General features: G+C 38.9%; 2 protein-coding genes across 2 annotated transcripts; both read right to left on the reverse strand.

Moving 5' to 3' along the window:
- Positions 1-5,365: 5,365 nt before the first annotated feature.
- LOC146633694 (uncharacterized) lies at positions 5,366-10,014 on the reverse strand. The gene is made up of 8 exons (XM_085352428.1): positions 9,942-10,014; positions 9,597-9,715; positions 9,445-9,517; positions 9,217-9,332; positions 8,819-8,893; positions 7,814-7,882; positions 7,497-7,565; positions 5,366-7,405 (listed from the first exon to the last, which is right to left on the reverse strand). Exons 1-8 carry the CDS (start codon positions 10,012-10,014, stop codon positions 5,366-5,368), a joined length of 2,634 nt encoding a protein of 877 aa, XP_085208554.1.
- Positions 10,015-20,176: 10,162 nt separating this feature from the next.
- Positions 20,177-24,791, reverse strand: LOC146633695 (uncharacterized). The gene is made up of 8 exons (XM_085352429.1): positions 24,719-24,791; positions 24,374-24,492; positions 24,222-24,294; positions 23,994-24,109; positions 23,596-23,670; positions 22,592-22,660; positions 22,275-22,343; positions 20,177-22,183 (listed from the first exon to the last, which is right to left on the reverse strand). Exons 1-8 carry the CDS (start codon positions 24,789-24,791, stop codon positions 20,177-20,179), a joined length of 2,601 nt encoding a protein of 866 aa, XP_085208555.1.
- Between the last annotated feature and the right edge of the window lie 497 nt (positions 24,792-25,288).

Consider the following 25,288-nt stretch of genomic DNA (forward strand, 5'->3'; position numbering starts at 1 on the left):
CATTCGCACCAGCGTGTCTACATATTCACGAACAAAAACATCACAGTGCTGTTGGTTTGACTGTTGCCACTCGCCAAAATAATTTGTGTCAACAGCTGATTGTCAATGAAGGAAAAAATAAGTAGCTATAGTTAAATGTAAGTCAAAAGAAGCTAAATTGAAAACACTTAAAAACAGTTGTGTGCCTAATTACTCTGGCTTTGTTATCTGTCATGTTTTAGTGATGCATATATTTAATATCAACTGCTTATAGCTGTAAGTTCAGTTTTATACAGACAGTCAGACAATTTAGTTGTGGTCAAAATACAATATTTAAGTGTGTATGATTTATTCATTGCATTTTTTTTTCTTCAAGGGCTTTAACTACCAGATGCATGCTTAATCATCAAGGTAAGTAAATCCCAAATGTACTGTTTGGGAAAACCTGCAGTCTGTTGAGACTGAAGAAGTCACTTGGATGAGTGACAAAACATTTGTCTCACTGAAAACACTACGCGCAGATGAACACAATCAGCCTTTTGGGCTATAGTTACCAATTTGTACATTGTTTCCTTCTTTATCTATGCTGAGTTTTCAGTTCTCTGAGTCATATCAAAGTGTTTTAATACTTGGTTTTAATGACTTATGAAAAGGAAAAAAGATACAATCTCTGACATCTTCAGTATTCTGATTATTTTTTCATAAACTATAAACTACATTCACTCCTACAGGAGAAAGCTAAGTGCCCCAAAGAGAGAGTGGCCCTTTCTGCTGCCACACATCGGTCTCTGGACAGGAAAAAGAAGTAAGACAAGAAATAGAAACACATGTTTTGCATTAATGCTGTTGAGATCCAGTGATCAGTGGTGTATTTGGACTTCTTTAGGGTTGGTGAATCTCCAGCACAGACTAAAAAGATGCAGCAGAAGCCAAAATGCCCCACTACCAACAGGTGTGAAACACGGCTGTGGGATGTTATTACTTTTTGGTTCATTTTGTGTTTCCCTTTATGCAATTTCCAGATTATATTCTCCAGAGGTTATTTACATACAGTGGGGCAAAAAGGTATTTAGTCAGCCACCGATTGTGCAAGTTCCCCCACCTAAAATGATGACAGAGGTCAGTAATTTGCACCAGAGGTACACTTCAACTGTGAGAGACAGAATGTGAAAAAAAAATCCATGAATTCACATGGTAGGATTTGTAAAGAATTTATTCGTAAATCAGGGTGGAAAATAAGTATTTGGTCAATAACAAAAATACAACTCAATACTTTGTAACATAACCTTTGTTGGCAATAACAGAGGTCAAACGTTTACTATAGGTCTTTACCAGGTTTGCACACACAGTAGCTGGTATTTTGGCCCATTCCTCCATGCAGATCTTCTCGAGAGCAGTGATGTTTTGGGGCTGTCGCCGAGCAACACGGACTTTCAACTCCCGCCACAGATTTTCTATGGGGTTGAGGTCTGGAGACTGGCTAGGCCACTCCAGGACTTTCAAATGCTTCTTACGGAGCCACTCCTTTGTTGCCCGGGCGGTGTGTTTTGGATCATTGTCATGTTGGAAGACCCAGCCTCGTCTCATCTTCAAAGTTCTCACTGATGGAAGGAGGTTTTGGCTCAAAATCTCACGATACATGGCCCCATTCATTCTGTCCTTAACGCGGATCAGTCGTCCTGTCCCCTTGGCAGAAAAACAGCCCCATAGCATGATGTTTCCACCCCCATGCTTCACAGTAGGTATGGTGTTCTTGGGATGCTACTCAGTATTCTTCTTCCTCCAAACACGACGAGTTGAGTTTATACCAAAAAGTTCTACTTTGGTTTCATCTGACCACATGACATTCTCCCAATCCTCTGCTGTATCATCCATGTGCTCTCTGGCAAACTTCAGACGGGCCTGGACATGCACTGGCTTCAGCAGCGGAACACGTCTGGCACTGCGGGATTTGATTCCCTGCCGTTGTAGTGTGTTACTGATGTTGACCTTTGTTACTTTGGTCCCAGCTCTCTGCAGGTCATTCACCAGGTCCCCCCGTGTGGTTCTGGGATCTTTGCTCACCATTCTCATGATCATTTTGACCCCGCGGGATGAGATCTTGCGTGGAGCCCCAGATCGAGGGAGATTATCAGTGGTCTTGTATGTCTTCCATTTTCTGATGATTGCTCCCACTGTTGATTTTTTCACACCAAGCTGCTTGCCTATTGTAGATTCACTCTTCCCAGTCTGGTGCAGGTCTACAATACTTTTCCTGGTGTCCTTCGAAAGCTCTTTGGTCTTGGCCATGGCGGAGTTTGGAGTCTGACTGTTTGAGGCTGTGGACAGGTGTCTTTTATACAGATGATGAGTTCAAACAGGTGCCATTCATACAGGTAACGAGTGGGGGACAGAAAAGCTTCTTACAGAAGACGTTACAGGTCTGTGAGAGCCAGAGATTTTCCTTGTTTGAGGTGACCAAATACTTATTTTCCACCCTGATTTACGAATAAATCCTTTACAAATCCTACCATGTGAATTCATGGATTTTTTCTTCACATTCTGTCTCTCACAGTTGAAGTGTACCTCTGGTGCAAATTACTGACCTCTGTCATCATTTTAAGTGGGGGAACTTGCACAATCGGTGGCTGACTAAATACTTTTTTGCCCCACTGTACATTCAGCATTCCTTTCCTAGAGTCTTGAAACCAAGCCAAGGACAAACGGTTTGTGCCCCCAGGACAGTTTAACTGTCAGGAGCAAGTCTGTACTGGTCCAGATTGTAAAACAACTTTATAACACGACCATTTCCTGAAGTCATTTTCTAGATAATCCTTCTAAGCTCATTGCCCACCAAGGTTTAAACTGTTTTTTCTATAATTAATTATAATTCTAACATCATTTGTCACATATTCACATAAAATGTCACATAAAAGTAGCAATTTTCAGGCACAACCTTGTTTCAACGTATAGACAAAGATCTGTGTTTACACTCTGGCATGCTGTTACATTAATGTAGCTTCACACAACCACAGATGCACAGCAGGCATTCAGTGTGGACTTTGTTTCAGAAATGACTGAAGAATAAGAAATTGATGGGACCAAGAAACAATATAAGACATTTATATAAAAAGTATTTCTGTAATATTGTGTGAATTGATGCGTTCACTGCAGCACCACGCTGATTTCATATTTGTGCACTTGTAGCATTCAGTGTTGAGTTTTTTCTCCCACACTGCCATGTGTGTCTTTTAAACGATGTTTGATTTAATTTAAAATGTCAGATTGTTTTTTCTTTTTAGTTTTAGGTCAACTTACGGCATAAGTCTATATACGAGCTTCTTTTCTGTTGTTTGCTTCACCGATGGTTCATGACCCGGTAAACATGTTTAACATGGTATTAAACAAGTGTTCCACCCCAGCCTAGGCAACCGGCGTGCAACACAGAAAAAAAAATAAGGAAAAAAAAACTACTACGGTTCTCCACCAAAATCCCAAAACGAAAGTATCGACAGCTATTTACATCAAAGCAAAATAGGACATTTATTTACATCAAAACACCAAACTGTTTACAACCGGGGGGGAAGATCGCGACCATGACAAACTGAAACACAGGGCTTAAATACATAGAAGGAGCAATCAGGGAATGGACAACAGGAGGGAAACACAGCTGGGGCAAATCAGAACTGACAAGACAAGGAAGCGTAAACTGAACACACTGAGATAAGACAGACTTTCAAAGTAAAGCAGGAAACACATAACAGTCACGCCTAAAACAAAACACTGACAACACCGAATCGTAACAGTTCCCCCCACCCAAAAATCAAACATTTAAAACATGTAACCCCAAAGAAAATGTTTGATTCATGCCCAGCGCATACGGCACCGGCTGCTGTTCTGCAGGTGACGCTGATGGCTGGATGGGCCCCTTGGATCCTCCAGTGGAAACGGAAGGCTGGAGCGGTCCCTCGGACCCTCCAGCGAAGGCGGACGAAGGCTGGAGCGGTCCCTCGGACACCCCCAGCGAAGACGACGAAGGCTGGAGCGGTCCCTCGGACCCTCCAGCGAAGACAGACGAAGGCCGGACGGGCCCCTCGGACCCTCCAGCGTATCCCGGACGAGCCGCCATTTTGTTACACCCCGGCCTAGGCAACCGGCGTGCAACACAGAAAAAATAAAAATAGGGGGAAAAAAAACAAAACAGAAAAACTACTACGGTTCTCCACCAAAATCCCAAAACGAAAGCATCGACAGCTATTTACTTCAAAGCAAAATAGGACATTTATTTACATCAAAACACCAAACTATTTACAACCGGGGGAGGGAAGATCACGACCATGACAAACTGAAACACAGGGCTTAAATACATAGAAGGAGCAATCAGGGAATGGACAACAGGAGGGAAACACAGCTGGGGCAAATCAGAACTGACGAGACAAGGAAGCGTAAACTGAACACACTGAGATAAGACAGACTTTCAAAGTAAAGCAGGAAACACATAACAGTCACGCCTAAAACAAAACACTGACAACACCGAATCGTAACACAAGGGTCCTACTTAGATATTTAATTCTGGCCTATGATAAGGTAATAAAGCCACATATGAACAGTGGTCATGTTTATTTTTCAAAAATCTCTAAACATCATTTACTGTATTTACACATCCTTTTTTCTTTTTTTTTTAAGGAACGACACTAAAATTTGAATTGACTCTGAATAGCAGCACAAATCCAGAGTGAAGAAGGAGGCCAAACAGATTTTTCAGGCATATTTAAAGTAATAAGACTAATTATAATCATTTTTATGTAGCAGGATACAAACATTCTTGAGCAAATCAATCTGTATTATATTCAATAGACTTGCACACATTGCAACATTAAACAGAATAAGTCTCATCAGCCATTACACAATAATATGAGGTAATATGAAGCTTTATGATCTGTTATCTCAGTAATAGCAATCTGTATCAGGATGCAGTAAACCACATTGATCCACTCACCCCGGATTTTTAGCGTTAATTCACAAAATGTTTATGTGTCACAATAATTTGCATTTCATATTGAATAGAGGTAAACTGACATGTATGATAAATACGTAGTGAATACAAAGTTGGGAAAGGCAAGCTTTTGGCTGTTTACCAATCACTCCATAATTTCCTCCATATACAGATAATACACATACAGTACTGAGTGATATAATCCTACATTACACTGACTACATTATGTCCACACTGTCACACCAAAAGAAAACGTAAGCCACAGATCTCGCACACATATGAACAAAATGACTCCAAACTCCTTTGAAAAAACTTCATCATCGTTCATTTTTCCAAGATTTTCACTGTAGTAAAAACAGCCATGTGCCATGATATACAAGACAGAGAAAGCACCTTAGCTGTGCTGGAACTTTAATATCTTTCATATGAGTTTGGTAAAGGCACCAGCCAACCATCCACATACATGCATTTACACCTAACATCCCTCAAAAAGAAGGCTTTGGGCTGAGTTGTCCTTTCCACTTCCACAAAGATAGTCCTTGATGCACTGTCAGGAATCATCCTGCTGTCCTCTGCATCACGTTTGATATAAAACAGCTGGACCACAATGACTGAAATAGCCGAGCACACACAGTTGGATGTGCAAACACAGTTCTCTTTAAACCTGACGATGAACTGTATTTCTCCATAGCAGCCATTCTTGAGTTTTATGACACAGTCTGTTCTGTCTGCCTCTTCATGGTTTATAGAGTAAACAGTATTTCTGTTGATGAAGCTGTCAAAGGCTTCCACTGATCTGAATGAAACAGGTCGATTTAAGAGCTCTTCTATTGCTAGTTTTATGGATCCTGTGATAGCCAGATGCCGTGAATTTCCAAGCAGATCGTAACAATCAGTGGTTTCATTTACTGGTGAAATGCTGGCTAACGGAGAATTTCCGTTAGAAACAAGGGAGCGAAGGTGACTCGGCAGAAGCTGCCAATAGAGAAACTTGTCTTGAATTTTTTGAGGATTGTAGTTTATGTTGCTAAGCAGTGCCCTTAAATTTGCACTGTTCCTCTCAAAACTGAATGCTGATGTTGCCCAGAGAGGCCCCCAGTTACGCACACAGTCAGCTAAGTGGATCAACTGATGGCAGTTGAATGAAACGTTTTCTTCACCATAGAGTTCTTCCATGTTTCTAACAAAGAGTACCAAGTTCTCATGGGCCAGCTGAAGGTCATTTTGGGAGACTGATTCTTGTAGCAGAATGTGAATGCTGATCGACAAACAAAAAAAATGTTGGAGAAATGAAGGCTGAAGGATGCCTGGTAGGACACTAACAGCATAAAATAAAAGGAAAGCTCGCCACTCAGATGCTTTCCAAGTGTCCCGACCCTTCAGTGACTGTAGAGATCTGCTCATTTCTGATGGAGGCTTTAACATTCGGAGATAAGAGTCCATCTGTGAAATCTGTTGACCTACATACCAGTCTTTCATGGAGTTCTCTGAGTTCAGCCACAATCCAATAAGTTGCTTAGTCACACCAACTAAAACTGAGTGCATATATTCTGGTACAAATCCAAACACAATGTCAAACAAAGGAAGTCTGGAAAGTAAGGACATTCCTTTTACTCCACACTCTGAGGTGTTTTCATGGGAGCTTTCAGCCTCTCTTGCATTTTCAACAAACATATTCTTTGATCTTGATTCTTGTTTAGTTTCATCATATCGGTATGACCTCACAGATCCAGAGCCCTTTGGTACCACTGTGCCAGGGTGTAAACACCAGTCACAACCATATTCTCCATTGAATTGTTTGCAATTCCGGAGAAGTGGCCTCGCCACAGCGTCAGAGGAGCAAACCAAGCAGAAGACTTTTGATGAATGAAGAGTGCCTCTGCTGTCTCTCCACTGAAATGGATTTTGGGCTAAATCACAACATTCATCCACAAATGGTTTCAGAAATGTGTTCATATGAGGTTTTCCTTGGCCAAACCAAAATCCAGCAACTATCATATTTTCCTGTCTTTGTGTGTAAGGAAGTTCATTAATAACAAACTGAAGGGGCCAAATTGAGTATCTGGTTGTGCTAAAATTTGGTACTTCATCAAAATTCCATGTCAGTGTGAGATCATCTGCAGCTAGTTTACCCTCTCTGAGGAGATTCTGGTACATCATCCCATCCATCACATCTTTGATGTTATCATGCTCATCTTTAACTGTTTTAGGTAACAACTCAGTGCTGTGGTTCTCAAGGATACCTTTCAGAAGGTCTTTCAGGGATGAGTACAGAAAGAAGTTTCCATTTTGAATGCTGCTTGCTTTATTGAACACAGAGGCACAGTGAGAACAACAAGAATCAGGATTGTTTCCCATGAAGTTTTTACACTCTTGACAGTAAAACATTGTAAATGTGGTTGGACTTTGTCCTTGTGTCACTGTTGCCCAGGAGCGAATTGGTTCGTTACTCTGAAAAGACAAACAAACATGTGTTTTATATACACAAATAATATCGGCATAACAAAATGACTTGAGGAGAAACATCAATATTCCTTCTTACTGTGTCACTGCCTCTGTCAACTGCTGAAGCAGACTCCAACTGAAATGGAAAAATGTTGTGGTCCTGCATCTAAAACAAGGCCAAAACATCAGCCAGGCCTACCTATACTCTTAATATTTCATATTCACTTGATGAAGGTGCATTTCAGATATGTATATTAAACAAATTTAAAGCAGTTTGCATTTGTTAGCTTCATTATTTATTGCTCCTCTTAATGCAGCATTATGGAGACAAAATGTTTGTCTGCAGATAAAATCATTGTAAATCACTGGATCTTCAACCAGTTTAAAAATATTTTTTCTGACTTCATTTCTTACCGTGTCTCTGCCATCTGTTGTGTCAGACGCTGAAGCAGATTCCAAATGTTGAGGAAAAATGTTTGGCTCCTACGTGAAAACAAATACCAAATAATTATCCAGACAAGGCACAGGCCTTCATGTTGTTTACTCACAGTTTGTGAAAAACAGTTGAGCTGTGTTGGAGAATTCTGCAGAGGACTTAGGTAAACAGCTAACCTGGTTCACTTTGCTCATATTGACACCTGTTTTACTCTAAAGATATGAGTCCTTGAATCAATCAAAATGTATTTTTATTAGTGCTGTCAGCATTAATCTCTTTAAAATGACGTTAACGCCATAATGTCATTTTAACTTAATGGCGTAAGCGGTTAGCTTGTTATTGTTTAGCGGCGTCCAGCTCCACGCATGGGGAGATCCACGGTAACCAGCTAACGTAGATTTGCTGCGTTAATGCGGCTATGGCGTCAATGTCATTTTAAGTCTGACATCATGTCAAGTTCAGGGTTCATTTTAAGATTATAATCATGACCTATAGGGCCCTGCACGGTGTAGCTCCAACTTACATCAGTGATCTTCTTCTGCCTTATCGCCCCAGCAGGTCCCTGAGGTCTTGTGACCAGGGACCAGGGCTTGCTGGTTTTCCAGCATACAAGGTTAAAAACAAACAGTGACAGAGCGCTTGTATCAATGGCTCCCAGACTCTGGAACTCGCTCCCTTTGAGTTCGAGATCTGTGGACTCAGTCATTTCATTTAAAAAGCAGTTAAAAATGTATCTGTTTAAACTTGCTTTTGGTTGCTTTTGTTTGTTTGAGGTTGTATGTCCATTTCTGCTTGTGTGAAGCACTTTGTGATTTTATCTTGAAAGGTACTATTTAAATAAAATTTTACTTACTTACTTTACTTAAGGAGATTAACGCTGACAACATTAATTTTTCTATAATAACATGATGACATTAATAACAAAAATGATCAAAGATTAATCACTCAATAATGAACCATGTTCAGACACAATGAGATCATACCATTTCTGGACTGTCCTCTTGCTCTGCGCTTGTTTCCATCATGTCAGCAGAATCATCATTTGTTCTATTCAAGTCCTGCAGTGGTGAGGGATAAATTTAAGATGTATTTCGTATAATAAAAGAAGTGTGATCAGTTTTGTTATATTGATACCTGCCAGTGTGAAATGCATTACATGCACAGTAAATGCTACATTAAATACATTATCTTGTACTCGAGTATTGTGAGGTTATTTTTCTGAATGTCACAGCGCTCACACACAACCTCCAATCTGATGCATTGCATACACTATTAATCTACTGATCTTAACCGCCATTTGTTTTATTAAAAAAAACAGTATATTTAAACTTTTATGGCTTTATGTTCCAGGATTTTTTTGTAACATTTAATAAAACATTACCTGTAAGTATTCTCTGAGCCTCCTTTTAAACTTTACTCTTGGTCCAATTTTTGGAATCAAAGTATTGATTCTGCCTGACTCGAGACTTAGGAAAGCTTCTTTGTCAATACCTTCCTCTGCAACAAAACGAAGTATTCAAATTGAAATTAGACAAAAAAAAAATATCAATATGAAATTACAGTACAGCAGTAATTTATGAAGGACCAAAACCAAACTATAATAAAATACCTTCAAATCTGTGAATCAGCTCACTGAGATGCCATTCAGTTAATTTTTCCTGGACAAAATGACATGTCTCCATCTACAGAATCAAAACAAACACATCACACATTAATGAAACAATAGACCTGCTGATATAGAATAAAAAATAGATGCCTTACCTGTAAGTAATCTTTCAGTCTCTTTCTAAACTTTACTCTTGGTCCAATTTTAGGAAACAGTAAATTAATTCGGATTGAATCTCCAAGGTTTAGAAACGTCTCCTTGTCAATGCCTTCATCTGAAATAATGCCAACAACAAAATAAAATATTCAAAAGTCAGATGAAGCTAACACTGCAAAACATTAATATTCATCAACTTTGAATATGAAAGACTTTTGTTTTCTATTACAAGTCATAAATCACAGGAATATCCAGACTGACTTCTAAATCAGTAAATTACGATGCTGTTCTAGTGCCATTACAGATACAACAATTCCCATTAAATAATAATAATAAACTCATACCTTTAAATCTCTGCATGAACTCACTGAATCCCCATTCAGTTAGTTTGTCCTGGACAAATCCAGATGTCTCCATGGAATTTGCTGTGGGGACAATCAGCAATAACTGATTTATTCATATTTAAAGTATTATTCACTAAATAAGATCATTTACTTTCCTGTGGGGTTCTGAAGTGTCAGAGGTTTAAGTTTCTATGTATCTCAATAACCTTTTTCATGTGACAAGAGGAGGTAAATGTTTTTGTCTCTTAGCTGGATTGAACTGTTGCAACTTTTGCGACTTCATGTCACTCTGTAGAGTTCATCTAAATATCTAAAGTTTCCAGTTTAGTGAAATGTGTTTACACTGATACAAAGGTTTAAGTTTTATTTTTCATTTGATTTCATTTGATTTGGAATAATATGATTTTTACAGAGCCAAAGTTTTTTAAGGGGCAAAAAATGTGAAATTAGCAGGAAACTGTTGTAGCAAACATATTGACATTTTCACAAAAACATATTCTAAAAGATCTCATTAGATCTTATTAATTTCAGCGTTGATAGTTTACATACACATAATGTGCTACAGGCACTGTTTAAAAAATGTTTTAGTCTCCAGATGTCATTTATATAAAATGTATTTGTGATATCTTGTTTAATCTCTCCACTCACCTTTGCTGTCATCAACACGTTGACAAAAGCATGCATTTTTGTCATTGGCACTAAAACTATAGAGACTAAAGACCTGATACTTTACCATCAGCATACTTTTTTCTTCATACAAGGAAGCAAAAGCAACTGAACTACTCTAACCTTCATTTCTTACTTAATAGTCAACAGGAATAAAAACAAACAATAGGAAGGACACTGTCAAGACTGACAGGCAGGCAGGAGTAGTGTTGGCCGTATGACACTGATGCTCCCACACAAGCTTCAAACTCAAAGTTACATTTTCCTTGAACCACTATTTCAAAGGTTGCTTCATTGTGGAAAATCACATGTCCCATGTACATGATCACACCCCACCCTAGTTACTGAAACATGCCCTACCATCCCAACACATCCTGCTCCACCAAGGACACCTTCATCTACCTGCTACATTACATAAGTTTACAGAATCAACTGACCAATCAATCCATCGTTACAAAATTGTATTTATATCATTCACACAATGAATGATATAAATACTTTGATACAATCAGCAAATGGAAATTGAGATTTCATGTGCTGTCTCCTATTTCATTACTAGATGTCACTGAACAAAGCTTTGAATGAATGAACCAATTTTCAACAGGACTGATCAAGTGGTTCAATAGAGGTTCATGGTTTTATTTGCACATCAGGAGTTGGACCCAAACGCAGCATTTGGAAGATGGAGTGGTAAACTAAAAAGTGACCTTATTAACTTGAACTACGTGCAAAATAATTCAGATAAAAACAAAACAAACAAAAAACAAACAAACAAGGAGATCTGAATCTTCGAGGAAAACAGACTACACAAGACTAAGGAGCTTGGAAAGAAAAGCGTCTGGACTTCGCTTGAAGACGTTTCACCTCTCATCCGAGAAGCTTCTTCAGGTCTAAGGTTAAATAGTGGAGAGTCCCAGAGACTCCCAGATTTAAGCCCTATGGGAGAGTTCAAATAGTGAACAGAGGCAGTGGCTTACAACACCAACTGTCTGCCATCTATAATCCAGTTTTGAGATCCCTTCCCAGACACCTCAACACCCACACACATCATAGGGCCTTCTGACCTCACATGATAGGGTGGGGCTAGGTTTCACAATGGCTGTGTCCCAATTCAGGGTCTGCATGCTTGAAGTACGCGCACTACGTACGGTGCGTACTATAAGTACGAGAAGTGCGGAAGTGAGAGGTTTGTGAAATGGGACGGTATACGCTTCGTCGCGCTGTTCAGGTTGCCTAGCAACCATGATACTAACAGCGAGATACAGCATTGTTTGACAGAAATGAAGGAGAAAAATGTTTTGTTGGTCATTCATTTTTGTCATGACATCACTTTGATTAGTTGAGTATCTGAGGCTGAGACCACGGGACTGTAAAACATGATTGTTGGGCTTCATTTCTGTACTGAACAGTCATTTAAGATTAGTTAGTAAATAACAATTAGTTAATGTTGTTCATGAGACTAAAGTCATCTCACTGTGGTAATGTAAATATAATATATAGATATATATATATCTATATAATGTATATTGTATATAATGTATATTGTAATAACATGATATTATGTTGTTCAAATGTGAAAAGTATATTGTGAGAACAATAAAGTTTTCACATTACATGTGATATAGCTCTATTTTTCTTTTGCCTGGGTGGGAGCTCTACGCTTTCGAAATGTTTCGCTTTGAAACCAGACTGAAATGTTTCTGAGATATCGTTAATTTCCAGTAGAGCCTGGAACTGAAGGAAGACAGGATTTTGGACAGGAAGGAGAGTTTAGAGATTGGTTTAAAATTTGAGAACACTGTTGCATTGAGATGTTTGTTTTGTTTTTTTTTTGTTTTTTTTTGAGAAATGGGTTCACTATGGTATGGTTAAGATCGGCTGGGATGGTTTTAATAATGGTTAAAACTGTAGGTCCAATAGTGTCAAAGACACTATTATCTTTGACATTATTAAAAGAGAGAGGGGATAATAGTGTCACAGGACATTCACAGACACATTTACACCTAACACCCTTCTAGAAAAAGGCTTTGAGTTAATTTGCCCTTTCCACTTCCACAAAAACAGTCTATAAAGCACTGTCATCTTGTTGTTATTAATACATTGTTTGTAATATATAGCACCTTTTCACCAAAGCAATCGTCAGATAAGATATTCATTTTTGACAATCTAAGACTTTTTTCAGTATTATGAATATGTTCTCATAAATTATAAAGTCTAAGGAGCTTAGAAAGAAAAGCATCTGGACTTCTTTAAGTTGCTTGAAGACATTTCACCTCTCATCCGAGAAGCTTCTTCAGAGTCCCAGATTTAAGAGCAATGGGAGTGTCCCCCATGGGTGTAAAGGGAATCAAAACTGGATTATAGATGGCAGACAGTTGTAGACCGTGTCGTAAGCCACCGCCTCTGTTTACCCTCTGCTTTACCCTCTGTTTACCCTCTTTGAACAGAGGCGGTGGCTTACGACACCAATTGTCTGCCATCTATGATCCAGTTTCTAGATCCCGTGCCTATGCACATCCTGGCTCTTCTGACCTCAGGAGATCACATGATAGGGTGGGGCTTGGTTTCACAATGAGTTCACCCGAAACTTTGGCTGATTGTGACCAACACCTGTTTTCACACCTTGGCTCATGTGATTAGGTAGAGGATCAATAAGGGGTCCATGTCCATTTTAGGGGATACTCCAATAGGGCTTGAATCTGGGACTCTCCACCATTTGACCCAGGAATGAGAGGTGAAACATCTTCAAGTCCAGACGTTTTTCTTTCCAAGGTCCTTAGACTACGATGACCTGGATGGCTGAGAACCCCCACAGACATAAACTATATTCGCTCCTCCAGGAGAAAGCTAAGTACCCCAAAGAGAGAGTGGCTCTTTCTGCTGCCACACAGAGGTCTCTGGACAGGAAAAAGAAGTAAGAAATTAAAGGGAAACACATGTTTTTATGGCAATGCTTTTTAGATCGAGTGATTAGTGGTGTATGTGGTACTGGAGTTGGTGAGTCTCCAGCATAGACTAGGAAGATGCAGCAGAAGCCAAAATGCCCCACTACCAACAAATACGATATTACTTCATTATTACTTTTAATTGATTCTAAATTTCACTTGATGTTATTTCTAAATGATTGTCCTCAAAAGTTATTTACATACATTCATTACTCCTTTCCTAGAGTCTTGAAGCCAAGCCAAAGACAACATGTTTGTGCCTCAGGACAGCTTAACCGTCAGGAGCAAGTCTGTACCGGTACAGATTGTAAAACATCTATTATAACACACCCATTGCCTGGTTTTGAACCTCCAATCCTCCCTCCTCAACCACCGGACGAAGCCCCCAAATGTTAAGGTTCAAAATTGAGGAAGGAGAGTACAAACCACCCATGGTCCAGAAGGTCTTGGTCAAACAATGATTTTAATGAATACACACGTGTGGGAAGAACACTCTGTACGCCGACAGCAAGTGATCTCCAACTTAATCAAAGCATGAACAGATATTTTATAGCATCAGGGTTTGATTTATTGACGCCCCTTCATGCGTCACAGATACATTTTATACATAGATCAGATCAACACCACAATGGCTTTTCACCCAGAAGATCATCTTCTATTTTCATGGCTGGTACTTTCCGTTCTTGTCTTAAAGTAAATTGTTCCTCTTTCTTGCCGAGACAACAAGGACGGTTCCTCTTTTACCGAGACACTTTTGCAGTTACAACCAGACATAACTAATCTCTCCTCTAAATAAATTTAACTCGTGTGTGTGTGTCACGACCTCACATGCTCTTTCTCAATTCACCTGTTGCACTTCTGACCTTTTACCAGACCAGAGGCTCACTGAGACTATATGTATGTCTTCTACTAAATAAATGTTTTAACCAAGAACCTCTACTTAAAAGCTTAATATAAAATGATCTGATATATAAGTGTTTTGTAAGCATGTATTGCAATTCCTTCTATGGCTCCAAGTCACTTGCACAATAGATTGTCCGAACATCGCGCCGAACAAAGCTTCCGACCCCCAATTAATTGACCGAGCTCCAACTCTTTAATAAGCACAGATATGCATTGTGTATGAAATAGTCATAACTGCACCTGAAATACAAGGTCAACATAATAACTGTATGCATAACATCTTAAGGCCTTCTTAAAGCTATCTGTTACATTGTTAAAGCCTCGTCTTAGCCTGCTGCTCAAAATAACTTCCACTTCTGCAAAACTCTCCAAGCCTGTTTCCTGTCCTATTACTTTTAGCCTTTCTGAAAGACACACACTGTTCAACCCCTGAATGCAATATAAACTCCAGATTATATTATTAATGCAATGGTAATGATGACAATTATTTAACAATAGCAGTAAAATAATTTCCCTGCTCCACATCACATATTAATAAAGGTAGCAGTCTTCAGACACAACCTGCTTTCGACGTATAAATAAAGATCTTTGTTTACACACTGGCATGCTGTTACATTAATTGTAAGGGGCAAGTTTGTACTTGTCCAGTAATTATTGTACCAGTATAGTACCAGTAAACATTGTAGTCATTCTTTCTTAGCTCAGTGTCCGCAAAACTTTAAACATTTTTTGTTTTTTATAGATAATTAATTACAGTTCTAACATTATTTCAGTCACATATTCATAAATGCAGCAGTCTTCAGACGCACCCTGCCTTTAATGTATTTAAAGTCATGCCCTAACTGGAGTTTTTACTCTTTTAATGCAAACCTTTCACCACTAAGACTTTAGTCAATGCTGCTAACCACACGATGGTCCTTGAATTAGCTTTGAAAATTCACATGAATGAACTGTTGCTCACCGAGTAGAGCCGTATTGTGAGAGGGTCACCATGGCTATTAGCCAGGCCAGCTTCTGGGAGAATGGTTCTGGCCCCTGTTTTTTTGTTTACAGTGTGATGATGTGAGGGGAGCCGCGGTGGAGCAATGGACTCCAGGATGAGATGGGGATAGGAGGGTTCTCCTCTTCTGCCTGGGACGAGGCTGGTCTGGACCCTTCTCTGAAGGAGGAATTTCGGTCCTGCTTGTGAACACCTAACAAACATTTATCCTTTGTTGTGGGACAGTTACATTGTGGGACAGGGTGGGAGTTTAGCGAGCATAGAACATTGTGTTTTATATGTTTTTTTGAAATTGGGATTATTTATTTCTGGGGATTTTAGTACCTTGACAACATTTTATTGCTTGTTTTTAGAATTGTTTTTCATTCTTCCTCCCTGGTTTGGAAATAAGCTGTTTCTGATGAGACTTACATCATCTATGTGCCCTGGGTTTCTGACTCGCGCACTCCCCCCCTTGTATCTAAAGAACCAGCCTGTATAGTAAGACATTCGCACCAGCGTGTCTACATATTCACGAACAAAAACATCACAGTGCTGTTGGTTTGACTGTTGCCACTCGCCAAAATAATTTGTGTCAACAGCTGATTGTCAATGAAGGAAAAAATAAGTAGCTATAGTTAAATGTAAGTCAAAAGAAGCTAAATTGAAAACACTTAAAAACAGTTGTGTGCCTAATTACTCTGGCTTTGTTATCTGTCATGTTTTAGTGATGCATATATTTAATATCAACTGCTTATAGCTGTAAGTTCAGTTTTATACAGACAGTCAGACAATTTAGTTGTGGTCAAAATACAATATTTAAGTGTGTATGATTTATTCATTGCATTTTTTTTTCTTCAAGGGCTTTAACTACCAGATGCATGCTTAATCATCAAGGTAAGTAAATCCCAAATGTACTGTTTGGGAAAACCTGCAGTCTGTTGAGACTGAAGAAGTCACTTGGATGAGTGACAAAACATTTGTCTCACTGAAAACACTACGCGCAGATGAACACAATCAGCCTTTTGGGCTATAGTTACCAATTTGTACATTGTTTCCTTCTTTATCTATGCTGAGTTTTCAGTTCTCTGAGTCATATCAAAGTGTTTTAGTACTTGGTTTTAATGACTTATGAAAAGGAAAAAAGATACAATCTCTGACATCTTCAGTATTCTGATTATTTTTTCATAAACTATAAACTACATTCACTCCTACAGGAGAAAGCTAAGTGCCCCAAAGAGAGAGTGGCCCTTTCTGCTGCCACACATCGGTCTCTGGACAGGAAAAAGAAGTAAGACAAGAAATAGAAACACATGTTTTGCATTAATGCTGTTGAGATCCAGTGATCAGTGGTGTATTTGGACTTCTTTAGGGTTGGTGAATCTCCAGCACAGACTAAAAAGATGCAGCAGAAGCCAAAATGCCCCACTACCAACAGGTGTGAAACACGGCTGTGGGATGTTATTACTTTTTGGTTCATTTTGTGTTTCCCTTTATGCAATTTCCAGATTATATTCTCCAGAGGTTATTTACATACAGTGGGGCAAAAAGGTATTTAGTCAGCCACCGATTGTGCAAGTTCCCCCACCTAAAATGATGACAGAGGTCAGTAATTTGCACCAGAGGTACACTTCAACTGTGAGAGACAGAATGTGAAAAAAAAATCCATGAATTCACATGGTAGGATTTGTAAAGAATTTATTCGTAAATCAGGGTGGAAAATAAGTATTTGGTCAATAACAAAAATACAACTCAATACTTTGTAACATAACCTTTGTTGGCAATAACAGAGGTCAAACGTTTACTATAGGTCTTTACCAGGTTTGCACACACAGTAGCTGGTATTTTGGCCCATTCCTCCATGCAGATCTTCTCGAGAGCAGTGATGTTTTGGGGCTGTCGCCGAGCAACACGGACTTTCAACTCCCGCCACAGATTTTCTATGGGGTTGAGGTCTGGAGACTGGCTAGGCCACTCCAGGACTTTCAAATGCTTCTTACGGAGCCACTCCTTTGTTGCCCGGGCGGTGTGTTTTGGATCATTGTCATGTTGGAAGACCCAGCCTCGTCTCATCTTCAAAGTTCTCACTGATGGAAGGAGGTTTTGGCTCAAAATCTCACGATACATGGCCCCATTCATTCTGTCCTTAACGCGGATCAGTCGTCCTGTCCCCTTGGCAGAAAAACAGCCCCATAGCATGATGTTTCCACCCCCATGCTTCACAGTAGGTATGGTGTTCTTGGGATGCTACTCAGTATTCTTCTTCCTCCAAACACGACGAGTTGAGTTTATACCAAAAAGTTCTACTTTGGTTTCATCTGACCACATGACATTCTCCCAATCCTCTGCTGTATCATCCATGTGCTCTCTGGCAAACTTCAGACGGGCCTGGACATGCACTGGCTTCAGCAGCGGAACACGTCTGGCACTGCGGGATTTGATTCCCTGCCGTTGTAGTGTGTTACTGATGTTGACCTTTGTTACTTTGGTCCCAGCTCTCTGCAGGTCATTCACCAGGTCCCCCCGTGTGGTTCTGGGATCTTTGCTCACCATTCTCATGATCATTTTGACCCCGCGGGATGAGATCTTGCGTGGAGCCCCAGATCGAGGGAGATTATCAGTGGTCTTGTATGTCTTCCATTTTCTGATGATTGCTCCCACTGTTGATTTTTTCACACCAAGCTGCTTGCCTATTGTAGATTCACTCTTCCCAGTCTGGTGCAGGTCTACAATACTTTTCCTGGTGTCCTTCGAAAGCTCTTTGGTCTTGGCCATGGCGGAGTTTGGAGTCTGACTGTTTGAGGCTGTGGACAGGTGTCTTTTATACAGATGATGAGTTCAAACAGGTGCCATTCATACAGGTAACGAGTGGGGGACAGAAAAGCTTCTTACAGAAGACGTTACAGGTCTGTGAGAGCCAGAGATTTTCCTTGTTTGAGGTGACCAAATACTTATTTTCCACCCTGATTTACGAATAAATCCTTTACAAATCCTACCATGTGAATTCATGGATTTTTTCTTCACATTCTGTCTCTCACAGTTGAAGTGTACCTCTGGTGCAAATTACTGACCTCTGTCATCATTTTAAGTGGGGGAACTTGCACAATCGGTGGCTGACCAAATACTTTTTTGTCCCACTGTACATTCAGCATTCCTTTCCTAGAGTCTTGAAACCAAGCCAAGGACAAACGGTTTGTGCCCCCAGGACAGTTTAACTGTCAGGAGCAAGTCTGTACTGGTCCAGATTGTAAAACAACTTTATAACACGACCATTTCCTGAAGTCATTTTCTAGATAATCCTTCTAAGCTCATTGCCCACCAAGGTTTAAACTGTTTTTTCTATAATTAATTATAATTCTAACATCATTTGTCACATATTCACATAAAATGTCACATAAAAGTAGCAATTTTCAGGCACAACCTTGTTTCAACGTATAGACAAAGATCTGTGTTTACACTCTGGCATGCTGTTACATTAATGTAGCTTCACATGACCACAGATGCACAGCAGGCATTCAGTGTGGACTTTGTTTCAGAAATGACTGAAGAATAAGAAATTGATGGGACCAAGAAACAATATAAGACATTTATATAAAAAGTATTTCTGTAATATTGTGTGAATTGATGCGTGCACTGCAGCACCACGCTGATTTCATATTTGTGCACTTGTAGCATTCAGTGTTGAGTTTTTTCTCCCACACTGCCATGTGTGTCTTTTAAACGATGTTTGATTTCATTTAAAATGTCAGATTGTTTTTTCCTTTTAGTTTTAGGTCAACTTACGGCATAAGTCTATATACGAGATTCTTTTCTGTTGTTTGCTTCACCGATGGTTCATGACCCGGTAAACATGTTTAACATGGTATTAAACAAGGGTCCTACTTAGATATTTAATTCTGGCCTATGATAAGGTAATAAAGCCACATATGAACAGTGGTCATGTTTATTTTTCAAAAATCTCTAAACATCATTTACTGCATTTACACATCCTTTTTTTTTTTTTTTTTTTTTTAGGAACGAACGAATTTGAGTAATTTGAATTGACTCTGAATAGCAGCACAAATCCAGAGTGAAGAAGGAGGCCAAACAGATTTTTCAGGCATATTTAAGTAATAAGACTTTAATTATAATCATTTTTATGTAGCAGGATACAAACATTCTTGAGCAAATAAATCTGTATTATATTCAATAGACTTGCACACATTGCAACATTAAACAGAATAAGTCTCATCAGCCATTACACAATAATATGAGGTAATATGAAGCTTTATGATCTGTTATCTCAGTAATAGCAATCTGTATCAGGATGCAGTAAACCACATTGATCCACTCACCCCGGATTTTTAGCGTTAATTCACGAAATGTTTATGTGTCACAATAATTTGCATTTCAGTTTGAATAGAGGTAAACTGACATGTATGATAAATACGTAGTGAATACAAAATTGGGAAAGGCAAGCTTTTGGCTGTTTACAAATCACTCCATAATTTCCTCCATATACAGATAATACACATACAGTACTGAGTGATATAATCCTACATTACACTGACTACATTATGTCCACACTGTCACACCAAAAGAAAACGTAAGCCACAGATCTCGCACACATATGAACAAAATTACTCCAAACTCCTTTGAAAAAACTTCATCATCGTTCATTTTTCCAAGATTTTCACTGTAGTAAAAACAGCCATGTGCCATGATATACAAGACAGAGAAAGCACCTTAGCTGTGCTGGAACTTTAATATCTTTCATATGAGTTTGGTAAAGGCACCAGCCAACCATTCACATACATGCATTTACACCTAACATCCCTCAAGAAGAAGGCTTTGAGCGGAGTTATCCTTTCCACTTTCACAAAGATAGTCCTTGATGCACTGTCAGGAATCATCCTGCTGTCCTCTGCATCACGTTTGATATAAAACAGCTGGACCACAATGACTGAAATAGCCGAGCACACACAGTTGGATGTGCAAACACAGTTCTCTTTAAACCTGACGATGAACTGTATTTCTCCATAGCAGCCATTCTTGAGTTTTATGACACAGTCTGTTCTGTCTGCCTCTTCATGGTTTATAGAGTAAACAGTATTTCTGTTGATGAAGCTGTCAAAGGCTTCCACTGATCTGAATGAAACAGGTCGATTTAAGAGCTCTTCTATTGCTAGTTTTATGGATCCTGTGATAGCCAGATGCCGTGAATTTCCAGGTGAAATTCTGGCTAACGGAGAATTTCCGTTAGAAACGGGGGAGCGAAGGTGACTCGGCAGGCGCTGCCAATAGAGAAACTTGTCTTGAATTTTTTGAGGATTGTAGTTTATGTTGCTAAGCAGTGCCCTTAAATTTGCACTGTTCCTCTCAAAACTGAATGCTGATGTTGCCCAGAGAGGCCCCCAGTTACGCACACAGTCAGCTAAGTGGATCAACTGATGGCAGTTGAATGAAACGTTTTCTTCACCATAGAGTTCTTCCATGTTTCTAACAAAGAGTACCAAGTTCTCATGGGCCAGCTGAAGGTCATTTTGGGAGACGGATTCTTGTAGCAGAATGTGAATGCTGATCGACAAACAAAAAAAATGTTGGAGAAATGAAGGCTGAAGGATGCCTGGTAGGACACTAACAGCATAAAATAAAAGGAAAGCGCGCCACTCAGATGCTTTCCAAGTGTCCCGACCCTTCAGTGACTGTAGAGATCTGCTCATTTCTGATGGAGGCTTTAACATTCGGAGATAAGAGTCCATCTGTGAAATCTGTTGACCTACATACCAGTCTTTCATGGAGTTCTCTGAGTTCAGCCACAATCCAATAAGTTGCTTAGTCACACCAACTAAAACTGAGTGCATATATTCTGGTACAAATCCAAACACAATGTCAAACAAAGGAAGTCTGGAAAGTAAGGACATTCCTTTTACTCCACACTCTGAGGTGTTTTCATGGGAGCTTTCAGCCTCTCTTGCATTTTCAACAAACATATTCTTTGATCTTGATTCTTGTTTAGTTTCATCATATCGGTATGACCTCACAGAGCCAGAGCGCTTTGGTACCACAGTGCCAGGGTGTAAACACCAGTCACAACCATATTCTCCATTGAATTGTTTGCAATTCCGGAGAAGTGGCCTCGCCACAGCGTCAGAGGAGCAAACCAAGCAGAAGACTTTTGATGAATGAAGAGTGCCTCTGCTGTCTCTCCACTGAAATGGATTTTGGGCTAAATCACAACATTCATCCACAAATGGTTTCAGAAATGTGTTCATATGAGGTTTTCCTTGGCCAAACCAAAATCCAGCAACTATCATATTTTCCTGTCTTTGTGTGTAAGGAAGTTCATTAATAACAAACTGAAGGGGCCAAATTGAGTATCTGGTGGTGCTAAAAATTGGTACTTCATCAAAATTCCATGTCAGTGTGAGATCATCTGCAGCTAGTTTACCCTCTCTGAGGAGATTCTGGTACATCATCCCATCCATCACATCTTTGATGTTATCATGCTCATCTTTAACTGTTTTAGGTAACAACTCAGTGCTGTGGTTCTCAAGGATACCTTTCAGAAGGTCTTTCAGGGATGAGTACAGAAAGAAGTTTCCATTTTGAATGCTGCTTGCTTTGTTGAACACTGAGGCACAGTGAGAACAACAAGAATCAGGATTGTTTCCCATGAAGTTTTTACACTCTTGACAGTAAAACATTGTAAATGTGGTTGGACTTTGTCCTTGTGTCACTGTTGCCCAGGAGCGAATTGGTTCGTTACTCTGAAAAGACAAACAAACATGTGTTTTATATACACAAATAATATCGGCATAACAAAATGACTTGAGGAGAAACATCAATATTCCTTCTTACTGTGTCACTGCCTCTGTCAACTGCTGAAGCAGACTCCAACTGAAATGGAAAAATGTTGTGGTCCTGCATCTAAAACAAGGACAAAACATCAGCCAGGCCTACCTATACTCTTAATATTTCATATTCACGTGATGAAGGTGCATTTCAGATATGTATATTAAACAAATTTGAAGCAGTTTGCATTTGTTAGCTTCATTATTTATTGCTCCTCTTAATGCAGCATTATGGAGACAAAATGTTTGTCTGCAGATAAAATCATTGTTAATCACTGGATCTTCAACCAGTTTAAAAGTATCTTTTCTGACTTCCTTTCTTACCGTGTCTTTGCCATCTGTTGTGTCAGACGCTGAAGAAGATTCCAAATGTTGAGGAAAAATGTTTGGCTCCTGCGTGAAAACAAATACCAAATAATTATCCAGACAAGGCACAGGCCTTCATGTTGTTTACTCACAGTTTGTGAAAAACAGTTGAGCTGTGTTGGAGAATTCTGCAGAGGACTTAGGTAAACAGCTAACCTGGTTCACTTTGCTCATATTGACACCTGTTTTACTCTAAGATATGAGTCCTTGAATCAATCAAAATGTATTTTTATTAGTGCTGTCAGCATTAATCTCTTTAAAATGACGTTAACGCCATAATGTCATTTTAACTTAATGGCGTAAGCGGTTAGCTTGTTATTGTTTAGCGGCGTCCAGCTCCACGCATGGGGAGATCCACGGTAACCAGCTAACGTAGATTTGCTGCGTTAATGCGGCTATGGCGTCAATGTCATTTTAAGTCTGACATCATGTCAAGTTCAGGGTTCATTTTAAGATTATAATCATGACCTATAGGGCCCTGCACGGTGTAGCTCCAACTTACATCAGTGATCTCCTTCTGCCTTATCGCCCCAGCAGGTCCCTGAGGTCTTGTGACCAGGGACCAGGGCTTGCTGGTTTTCCAGCATACAAGGTTAAAAACAAACAGTGACAGAGCGTTTGTATCAATGGCTCCCAGACTCTGGAACTCGCTCCCTTTGAGTTCGAGATCTGTGGACTCAGTCATTTCATTTAAAAAGCAGTTAAAAATGTATCTGTTTAAACTTGCTTTTGGTTGCTTTTGTTTGTTTGAGGTTGTATGTCCATTTCTGCTTGTGTGAAGCACTTTGTGATTTTATCTTGAAAGGTACTATTTAAATAAAATTTTACTTACTTACTTTACTTAAGGAGATTAACGCTGACAACATTAATTTTTCTATAATAACATGATGACATTAATAACAAAAATGATCAAAGATTAATCACTCAATAATGAACCATGTTCAGACACAATGAGATCATACCATTTCTGAACTGTCCTCTTGCTCTGCGCTTGTTTCCATCATGTCAGCAGAATCATCATGTGTTCTATTCAAGTCCTGCAGTGGTGAGGGATAAATTTAAGATGTATTTCGTATAATAAAAGAAGTGTGATCAGTTTTGTTATATTGATACCTGCCAGTGTGAAATGCATTACATGCACAGTAAATGTTACATTAAATACATTATCTTGTACTCGAGTATTGTGAGGTTATTTTTCTGAATGTCACAGCGCTCACACACAACCTCCAATCTGATGCATTGCATACACTATTAATCTACTGATCTTAACCGCCATTTGTTTTATTAAAAAAAACAGTATATTTAAACTTTTATGGCTTTATGTTCCAGGATTTTTTTGTAACATTTAATAAAACATTACCTGTAAGTATTCTCTGAGTCTCCTTTTAAACTTTACTCTTGGTCCAATTTTTGGAATCAAAGTATTGATTCTGCCTGACTCGAGACTTAGGAAAGCTTCTTTGTCAATACCTTCCTCTGCAACAAAACGAAGTATTCAAATTGAAATTAGACAAAAAAAAAATATCAATATGAAATTACAGTACAGCAGTAATTTATGAAGGACCAAAACCAAACTATAATAAAATACCTTCAAATCTGTGAATCAGCTCACTGAGATGCCATTCAGTTAATTTTTCCTGGACAAAATGACATGTCTCCATCTACAGAATCAAAACAAACACATCACACATTAATGAAACAATAGACCTGCTGATATAGAATAAAAAATAGCTGCCTTACCTGTAAGTAATCTTTCAGTCTCTTTCTAAACTTTACTCTTGGTCCAATTTTAGGAAACAGTAAATTAATTCGGATTGAATCTCCAAGGTTTAGAAACGTCTCCTTGTCAATGCCTTCATCTGAAATAATGCCAACAACAAAATAAAATATTCAAAAGTCAGATGAAGCTAACACTGCAAAACATTAATATTCATCAACTTTGAATATGAAAGACTTTTGTTTTCTATTACAAGTCATAAATCACAGGAATATCCAGACTGACTTCTAAATCAGTAAATTACGATGCTGTTCTAGTGCCATTACAGATAAAACAATTCCCATTAAATAATAATAATAAACTCATACCTTTAAATCTCTGCATGAACTCACTGAATCCCCATTCAGTTAGTTTGTCCTGGACAAATCCAGATGTCTCCATGGAATTTGCTGTGGGGACAATCAGCAATAACTGATTTATTCATATTTAAAGTATTATTCACTAAATAAGATCACTTACTTTCCTGTGTGGTTCTGAAGTGTCAGAGGTTTAAGTTTCTATTTATCTCAATAACCTTTTTCATGTGACAAGAGGAGGTAAATGTTTTTGTCTCTTAGCTGGATTGAACTGTTGCAACTTTTGCGACTTCATGTCACTCTGTAGAGTTCATCTAAATATCTAAAGTTTCCAGTTTAGTGAAATGTGTTTACACTGATACAAAGGTTTAAGTTTTATTTTTCATTTGATTTCATTTGATTTGGAATAATATGATTTTTACAGAGCCAAAGTTTTTTAAGGGGCAAAAAATGTGAAATTAGCAGGAAACTGTTGTAGCAAACATATTGACATTTTCACAAAAACATATTCTAAAAGATCTCATTAGATCTTATTAATTTCAGCGTTGATAGTTTACATACACATAATGTGCTACAGGCACT

The sequence above is a fragment of the Diplotaxodon limnothrissa genome, linkage group LG4 (genome assembly GCF_057381915.1).
Source record: "Diplotaxodon limnothrissa isolate DT_005_m linkage group LG4, D_limnothrissa_male_GT1.1, whole genome shotgun sequence".
Classification (NCBI taxonomy): domain Eukaryota; kingdom Metazoa; phylum Chordata; class Actinopteri; order Cichliformes; family Cichlidae; genus Diplotaxodon; species Diplotaxodon limnothrissa.